At 39.7% G+C, this 10,161-nt stretch overlaps 1 protein-coding gene across 1 annotated transcript in view; it reads right to left on the bottom strand.

Moving 5' to 3' along the window:
* LOC128448062 (guanine nucleotide-binding protein G(i) subunit alpha-2) overlaps positions 1 to 9,606 on the bottom strand; it is a 32,368-nt gene extending 22,762 nt beyond the window's left edge. Inside the window, exon 1 of the mRNA XM_053430600.1 lies at positions 9,041 to 9,606. Coding sequence (XP_053286575.1) covers positions 9,041 to 9,158 — 118 coding nt within the window. The 5' untranslated portion in view covers positions 9,159 to 9,606. The remainder of the gene's footprint in view (positions 1 to 9,040) is intronic.
* Between the last annotated feature and the right edge of the window lie 555 nt (positions 9,607 to 10,161).

Raw genomic sequence — 10,161 nt, forward strand, 5'->3', positions numbered from 1 at the left:
TTATTTTTCCACTTTCGAAGTCGACAGGCGTGATTCATTACATTAATGTGTCCAATGAAAACAAGGATTAATGGAGTATACCAAACACTGCAAGTCACAGGCTACACAAGATAATGTCACAATCAAACACAATGAGTATCTCCATTCCAATTCCTTGTAGCCTATACACATTTTGTATCCTATTCAAAAAATCCTGTAGCTTCTATTTCATGGTTTATCCTTATTAGCCATAAAGGCTTGCTGCCTACACAAAATTCCATTGTACCTAGCCAGTGACAAAAAAGATGCCTTAAATAATATAGGATTAAATGATCTTTTTTGAGATTACCACTTGGCATTTGCTAGATGTATTAGCAGAGCGTAAAAGCAGAGGGAAAGATATTCTCTATTCCAGTTAGTGTGCTAAACTAAGCTGCTGCTGACGGTAGCTTCTTGTTTATCTTACACAGGGGATATAAAAAGAAACCTGACACCATCACGCTGATCAATATTCTACAATTCAAATCTACTGTATAAGTTTTAAAGGCATCCAGTGTGTTTAATTTATTCACTCAGCACATCTTGTCACCACTTAATTTTCACATCTCTCTCATGCTGTGAAAAATGATGAGACACATTCCATTCGGCGAGAAATTGAGGCCATCAGTGTGCTAATATTAACTTGATTTATGCAGGCAGCATGGGGGCTGTACTGGTGCTGTATTACTTTGACTCTATCACCTATAACTTGTCCCTGATGCAGTGTGTATTAAATGTCACTAAACAACAAGAGTCAAAGACAATAAGACAATAAATAACAGAGGAAATGAATTACATATTTTTCCGATACTTACACTAACTTCTCGGGTTGAACACACTCACATGTTTTACAGTGGGCAGTTTTGAGTTAGAGCCAAATTAATTTATCCATACTGAGTCCATCCACATCGGGTCCCGCGTGAACTATTCAATAATTAGAGAAACGAAGTGCAATGGCGGTTTTCATTTTATATCTATCATGAGAGAGAGAGAGAGAGAGAGAGAGAGAGAGAGAGAGAGAGAGAGAGAGAGAGAGAGAGAAGTAAGGACGTTCCACTATAGTTATATTTTACATTTGCAAATCACACAGGCCTGGCCGTTTCTTTCACTCCTCTTTTTTACCTTTATAATCTTCAAAAGAGAGAAACACATTCAGAGGCAGGAGCTGTGGGATTAACCGTTTTCTTCTTGGTAAAATGTCATTTTAAATCACTAGGAAAACAGATGGACGTTCTCTTCAGGTCATAAGTAATTTTGTAATTTGGTCTTTTCATTTCTCTCAAGTCCAGCTACAAAAACCTTTATTTTAATTTGCTTTGTCAAAAGCCAAGACATTACTATGTGTTTCCTTATAAAAAATTTAGATTTTCAGCAGTAAGTATCATATTCTTTTACATTTATATGTGATGTAAATCACAATAAGATTAAGTATTTTGGTTCCTGCAGATTGAAAAGGGGATTTGAAAATGTATTAAGTACATCTCGTATCCATGGCAACCAGGCAGAGTGGACTAGAATGGTTCATCTTTTTCAGCTAAGCCAAACTATTTCAACTTCAATCACCAAAGACTCAGTGTCCTCAATATACCCATAATGGCACTTTCCCTGTCTGAGTTCCCTCTAAAGCAAATGCTAAAACGTATAACTCTTAAAACAAGACATAAGAGAGACCAGTTTATCCACTGGTTCAGAATATATTTAGTCAAGTTAACAGGTTGTGTCTTAAATCAGAAATATCACCAGCACAGTGGCTCTGAGATGCTGGTGCTACCAGTGTTTCTGCTGATGGCACCAACTCACAAATACAGTGCTGCTACTACAGCACATGTCACATCTTCAACTGTCTCATTATTGTGTTGCCATCCTGGAAACTAATGTAGAATCTATACCACTGACTCTTAAAGACGTCAGCTGCTCCTGACATTCTACAGAGTTTTTCCTGCAAGCTTCAAAATAAAAGTGCGTCAGAGTGAGTCCATTCCTGCGTCTCAATTCAGGGGCTGCATCCTTGGGAGGGTCTAGGCAGGTGATGTTTATGAAGGTATGGATGTATGTGGAGGGGTTGACAGCTATGGCAGTAATCAACTAGGACCCTAATCAATGAGTGACCTTTCATACTGCAGCGATGCAAGGATTTTTTTCACCATGAGTTAATCTTTGATTTGGGTTGCCTAACTGCAAAGACCCAGACAATGTGATTGTATTTTTTCATTTTATTGTATTCTATTTCATCTAGTTTTGAGGTTTTAATCCGTTCAGCATTCAACATTTGATTTATTTCGATTCTATCATCGAAATAGTTGTGCTTTTGATCTATGATCGTGTATTTCTCCTTCATTTGCTGGGATCGTAAAGCACTTCGGGCCAAATTCTGTCGTGATGTATAAATAAATGTGACTTGACTAAGATCCACCACTTTTCATTTGAGTCTGCTGCTGCAGAAAATGGGAACAGGACATATTAGGTTTCTACCTTAATGATATCATGGAGCATAATAGGAGTGTGTGCCTGATCGATGATGGTAATATATTAGCCCAGTCACTCGTCTTCCTCTAGACCAACATAACTGGTATAGGGAAGTGTGTGCAGATTTACATGTCTGTGTGAAAACAGCCTGGATCAGCAGTGCTGTCAAAATATCTTTAATGAGTCTAAATTATTAAAGAGAATCTTAAATAATTCAATTTGATTCGGTCTTGTTCATTTTTCGCTTTTATTCTCTCAATTAACTATTTTTCTCATCCTTTGCCTCACTGTCACTCTCAGCCTTTCATCAGATTAAGTGTGACTAGTGTGAATGGATTGATGATGACACAGGTAACAGGGTGATGAGTGTGAGACTTGCTTGCGGAGGCCATTTTGCTCTCTTCACCTACTGTGTGAGAGGTTGAGATGTGAAAAGAAAGGAGGAGGAAGAGAAAAAAAAGAGGCCTAAATAATGAATGGGGCTAATATTGGAAATATGATAGGAAAATGAAAGAAAGGGAAGGATCTGTTTGTCATCTGCACCAAACATGTACAAGGTCTGAGACTGGACTTTGGAGCCAACTGGTGTTTTTCTATATACTTTTGTTAGACCTGATAAACCAGTACTTTAATTAAACAAAAACTAAAAAACATCTGCTAAATGTCAAGGAATGCAGCTATCACAAAGTCAGCAAATACATTCCCTCTCACTGCAGCAACCAAAAACGTGGAACATTTGTAAATGACTTCAAACTCACTTAAAAAGACCCGAGGGCGAGATCCAGATTCTGGCTCTTTTATAAACACAATCCAGCGCTGTGCAATTAATAGGTAGAAAACAGCAAACCTCTGAAGAAAGTGCACCACGGGCAACGTTTCAAAGTATGTCACAGTAAAAAGAGATTTTCATTATCAACATCTTTCTTAACACATTTGAAGATAACAACGTGAAACGCTAGAGTATGACTATACAACAAATATTCTACGCCATGAATTACAGAGCAAATTGAAGTATGGATATTGCTTGAGACCGGTGCACATAACTTACAGAAAGCCTGCTTAGGTTTGGTGCATGGTGTGGACTTGAACCATAGCCATTTATCTGTAGACTACCCAGGGATATTTCCTGGCTTTTACCTAATGCATGCTTGGAGTTAAGGCTCCACAGACCTCAGGTTAGCAGGGACAAACAAATGTAATATCTAATGTCAAATATACACCAATCTTCATGGCTCTATATGCAACATTTTTTCATTTATTCTCAAAATGAAACAATGAAACTGTAAATTGGAAAAAATGTCTTTCATTATCCTCCCAAAGGAGGCTGATGGCACATGTCCTGTAAACACATGAAGAATAAGAGTCGCACTCTCACTTCCACAAATACCAAAGTTAACACTCTTACAGGATCTCATCAAACACCATCATGCCTCAGGAAATATTCAGAACCCATTTCCCTCTATAGGCCTGTGACAACCAAAACAGACACATGTACACACCACCTTCATAAAGACACTTGTTAGGTCACTAACATATCCAAAATAAGGAACACACACACAGACACACACAGACACACACACAAGACCAGGAATATGGATCCTACCCCATGCTCATTAGTCTACTGACACCCTGAGCCAAAGGTGTTGAGCCAAACAGCCTCAATAAGTAAAAAACATAAATCACATCTGATATTCACTTCTCTATGCTGCTACCCAAAAAATGAATGTTCAATAATTTATTAATTTTCCTTACAAGGAAAAACTCTTTGCTATCACTGTGTGTAAAGATACAAAATGTTGATCTGGCACCTTAGCTGTGGCTGCAGCGAGGATCTATTTCATGCTAGTTCAGCAAATAAGTGCAAATGCATCTTAGTGGTATTCACCAGAGACGTGACTCACAGTAAATAAGTGGATTCTCTCACACTGTGGCTAGCTGTGAGGTTGTCGTCTCTGTATGGACGGTCTCACCCTCAGTCCTCCTCCCTGTCACAAGAAGGGAGTCATGACTGTGAAGCACTATTATTATCATCGTCTGCTCGGGGTGGGGAATTAGAGATGAGCTGCAGTTCAGGCAGATTTTACGAGGCTTTACGGAGGGGGGGAAACTATATATTCTCTGTGAAACTGGTTCTAAGATAGGCCAGTATCCTTCCTGTTTGTTATGATACTTTTAAATGTAAAATTCCCCTCAATTAACTTTAATGATATAATGGTAACTAGATTTCAGTGAAGATAATAACTACAGTAGCTAAATATAACCACAGTTTGGCTCTGCACCTGCTCAAATTATATTATTGTAACATTTAAAATGAACTTGGATATATTTTACACTTTCATTTAAGAAACACATTTGTATGAACTTATATTTATGACCACATATTGCTTCTGTAAAGTGACTGATAATAATCCAGGACTCAACTGCAACATCTCCACATTCACTACTCAAAAAGATCATTGTGCAATTTTCTGAGGGATGAAATTTCTTTCTACACTTAAGTCAGTGATTGTTCTGCAGAATATTGTTTCCACTGCTATTCACTCAGTAATATGGACATGCACAAGCTAGACTTTCCTCCTCCGAAAACCCAATTGCATAAGTTCAGCATAGATTTATTTTGTTTAGGGATGGATGCACTTACAGTTACTGATCGCAGCTTCCTTTAACAATCCAATACTTTAAGTCCTTTCTACTTCTACATCTTGATTTATGCAATAAAATGTCTGTCAACAGTTTCAAATGAGAAAAGCTTTACCAGCAGCAGTCAGGCCTTCTTGGGCTCCACCTCTGCAGATGATCGTGCCCGGACCCATGAGTTGGCAGTTTACAACTTCAAAGCATCAATATTATACATAAACATCTGGGGAAAACTGATATTCCAAAAGACTAATCAATAGGTAAATATGTCGAGCACTGATGATCATCATTTTCTGTGATGTTACGTCAGAGACTTATATAACATGGGTTTTGTTCCCGGTTCTGACACAGATGAAGACGAGCTATCTGGCGGATCGGTAACACAGAGAGCTCTGGAGTATGGTGCAACGTAGTGAAATCAGTGTTTTCTCACAACAGTGAAAGCAGTCGTGAGTTTTTTACAGACCTGTCAAGTTTTATTTTCTCATGCTCAAATATGGTTTCATGTGTGTAACCTGTTTATGACACAACTCAACAAAATGTTCATCAAATCTGACTGTTTGTCCCCAGTCCTCACTTAGACTAACAAGAGCAGTTTTTCGTGAATCACCTGTGGATAACATTCAACACATAAGTCCAATTAGTTCCCCTGAGAACTCGAACATTGGCCGAATGCTGCAAAGCCATTAAAAAATTGTGATGCACCCTCTCATGCTTCACTAGTGACATCAACAAGTTGGTATCTTCTGATACATAAACAAAACAAACACGACCATAATGTCCTCGGCTCAACCTTTAAGCCTCGGATCCAGCCAGAGTTTGCTGTCATCTTAAGATCATTTAGTGATTGTGTTTGTTATTCTCTCTCCCTGAGGACGGATACGGTATCATGATGGAGGGTAAACACCAGAGTGATTATGTGATGTTAGTAAACTGTGAGTTTATCAGATAATCTTAAGAAAAGACTAAATGAAACTCAATATACTGGAGTCCAAAACCGCTGTAGTCGAGAGGCTTGATCGCAGCTTGGTGCGGTTGGAGTCACCAAAAACCTTACAGGAAGTAAAGGCATCCGGCCAAGAGAGACTCCATAGGCACACATGCTTGGTCAAATTCTGTGTCGTATAATTCCTCTGCACACCGCGTCAAATATTTATGTTTCCTAGAGAGAAATCAGACCGTTTGTGTTGTTAGCACTCGGAAACAAATCAAACTGATTCTTGTATCATTATTGATTTTTTTGTTGTTGTTTTTTTGGAACTGACAGTCAACTTTCAGCTATAAGGGGATTTGGTTCTGGTCATAAACGAAGAGAGATTTAATCATATCAAAGAACTCATTCAAGATGTCAGATCACTTTAATAATTAATAGCTGTTGGATTTGGGAGTGAAGTTGATCCATGAAAACAAGACCGAGGAGAAAAAAGTGTGCATTGTGATGAGATGAGTGGATTTACATATCTTTAATGTAATTTCCTTGATTTACAGTAAATACTGGATGAGACCCAACAGAAATAAATTTAAAAAAAATATGTGTCATTAACACGTGTTCTCCTCATCTTTAGTTTTCTTGTTGCACGTGATATAATATACTGAGCATCATAGGAAATGGTTGAAATATAATAAGGATATTACTGGAAAATGCATTTAATTTAATAACCTATAAGATTTACTAATCTGTATTATAAGATGCCAACGTATGAATATTACTATTACTAAAACTCAAAGAAGTATTTTAATTACTGCATGTTCACTCAGAATCATTGATGTGTACAACAGGAATTTATAACATGAATCCATATTAGACTTACAACATTTTTTCAATGGAATTAATTGGAAATAATCTGCAACTATTTTGATAGTAGTAATCATATTTTTATTTATCATATAATATTCTTTCTGATTCCCTTAGTTGTCTATAGTAAAAAGAATATGTGTGGATTTATTGTGATTATCAAAATGGTCATTTCAATAATCCACAGACTCGTTAATAATAACAACGATGGTCTGTATTTATGTAGCCACTTTTCACACACATATTAACACACACATTCACACAGGACTTTCTCTATCACACATCAACCACAGGGACAATTTGGGGCTGTGATCAAACTGCCGACCATCTGGTTTGTGAGCCACAGACGCCCAACGTTAGTTAGTTATTTGACACGGTTGTTGCATCTATTTCTGTAAAGAAGAAGTCCCATTCATTCTGCTGGATAACAAACAATGTGATACAAGGAGACATTTTGGTTTGACATAGTGGGAAAAGCATGGGTGCAAAAAGTAGCTTCAACATAAATAATGTCTTGCTTTTTTTCTCAGTGGCTACAGCTCCACTGTGTTGACATCACACACAAAGACACACAGCTCATGTAAAGTGGTCTGAGGTCAGATCAGTCATTAAGGTGTTACAGGGTTTGACCAACGCATGATTGTTGCTGCTGTGTAAATAAAGACATGTTTGTATTTAATTAGATGCAACTGTGACACCAGGAGATTTTTATCACTGCTTGATTTTCCCATCAGCTGTTCTGAATCATTTATTTTTAAAGCACTGTTTGATTGAAGGGTACATTTAAGGACATGACACTGTGAGATTAACCAGATTGCCTCCAAGGTTGATAATTAACAAGTGAATCTTTCTGACTCCATGTTGCCAAAACTCATCCTATGCCAACCTGCAGCTCTCCGACACTTAGCCGATTGTGTCCTCTGTTAACAGCTTGTCACAGCAAGATGACACAGATCCAACCACAGACACACACACACACATTTGTACAGCTATCTTAGTGAGGACACTCATTGGCATAATGCATTCCCTAGCCCCTTACCCTAACCCAAACTAAATGCCTAGCCCGAACCCTTAACCTAACCTAAACATGATTCTAACCCTCACCCTAGAACGAAGTCTTAACCCCCAAATAATCCGTTAAAGGAGGTCCCAAAGTGAAGACTGGCCAAAAGGTCCTCACTTTGCCAAAAGGTCCTCACTTTGCCAAAATGTCCTCACACTGTAGGTTGTGGTCCTCACAAAGATAGCTGTACAAGAGTACACACACCTTGGTTTCATATTGTAGTTCCAGTCAGTCGAGCATGTAACGAAGACAAATCAAGGACATGATGATGGCAAACACAGGCAGTAGAAGTTGATGAGGAGGGAGGTGTGAAATTGGTTCTGAGTGGGAAGTTGTGTGTTTGCGTTTCAAAGATGAAAGACACAATTTTACTCAATTTCATGAAAATTGTCTTTTTAACAACGATGTCATACATGGCTTGTTGCTGCAGTGAGATGAGACTCTGTGTGTTTAAGTGTGAGCCTGTTAATGGCTGGTCCGTCTCCACAGGTTTGATGCAGTGAATTTGAGTTTCCTGGGCAGGAGGCCAGCACGCTGAGCTCGGAGAAGCTGAGGCAACATGTTGACATGATGGTATCTGACTTATCTCCAAGTTTATAGACCCTGTGTATTGGCTAATTAATGACATGGTTACAGGCTGATACTCTGGGAAACATGAGGGTGAAATGCCTTCACATAAAGTGTCTGTCCACCACAGCTAATGCGATTCCTTTCTGTGTTTAATATCTTTTGAATGCAATTTTAATGGCTTCTTAATAACCTTGATGCTTTTCTAAGAACTTTGAATTTTCTTCTGTCCGCATGGTCCTAAAAATCTACTTGTCTTGCCTATTGAGGATTAGTGAAGTGGTTTAATTACCCTGATTCAGATGCTTAGTTTATTCCTTATATTATTTTCAAGCTCCACAGAAAATGTTCTATTATTGAGTTTTTTCATACTTTGAACTATGACCTCGTCACATTGAGCTGCTTGGTTCCCAATCAGATCAAGTGACATGTAGAATCAGATGCATGGTTTTATACATGAATGGATGTGTTTGCAGTGTCCAGCTGTGACCTACCTAACAGAAGCAGTTTCACTTCTCTGGATGCCTTCTCTCCGTCTTCTCGCAGGTTTTTGTCGATCATCTTTGACCTCTCCGCGGCTGCCTTGTCCTCGGCGCTCACCGTGCAGCCCATGGCTCCAGACGCAGGGGCGCAGCGACCACTCGTGCAGACAAAACGAGACAGAACGAGGCTTCAGTGCAAACGGTCTCAGCTGTGCCGGGCGGTGCCAAGAATACCAATGGAGCAGCTTCAGCCGCCAGCAGGAAAACAGCCGATTCCAGAGTTTGTGCCCGCGCGTCAAAAGTCAATGTCCCCGCTGCTCTCCCTTTTCCAAGCAGAGGCTCACAGACGCATCCCAATCGTGTTGTTTTACACAACACAGAGTCAGGCTGTTAGAGCTGATCCATGTCTGTCCTGCATATACACACACAAACACTCACGCACGCACACACGCACCAGTGACTGCAGCAGCTCCCGTGTCGTTGGTCACTCCGAGCTGATCATCAGATGAATCCCTGGGACGAACTGCGAGCAGCGGCCGAGTCTCGTCCACGTCACTCGGACGCCTCGTCGCCACGGTCCAATTAAAGCAGGTGAGCGGCCGTGGCACCAATTAGAGGGCGGGAGGCAGTGATGCGTGCGTGGAGGCGAGGAGCGCGGTGCGCGACAGACTGCAGTGGCCGCGGTGCCAGCAGCGTTCCCCCGCATGTGTCAGGAGTCAGGACCGTGATCCACAGGGTCGAGCGGACGGAGTGAGGAGCTGGAGGAGCTGAGTAGGAGCAGCTCTGTGTTTGTAAAGATGAGGGACGAGCTGTTCAATATGATGAAGATCTTTATGAAACATCTTGGCACATAATTACTTCCGACTGAAGAGTTGGTGGACAGCGCCTCCCTATGGACTCGTCTTTCCTCTGTTCCCAGTTACTGGAGCAACATAATAATGATAATAACTGTACAATTTATTTATAAAGCAGCTTTAATTAGAAATGGAGCACAAAATATAGTAGCAGGCAATGAAAATAATGATTCAAATGTGAAAATGGCATAGGGTGAAGAAGAATTGGTGGAAGCAAAATTAAATTTATTTAAAACATATAAAAAAAAGAACAGTAAAAGATGGTAATTGTCATTGCCA

The sequence above is a fragment of the Pleuronectes platessa genome, chromosome 2, assembly GCF_947347685.1.
Source record: "Pleuronectes platessa chromosome 2, fPlePla1.1, whole genome shotgun sequence".
NCBI lineage: Eukaryota > Metazoa > Chordata > Actinopteri > Pleuronectiformes > Pleuronectidae > Pleuronectes > Pleuronectes platessa.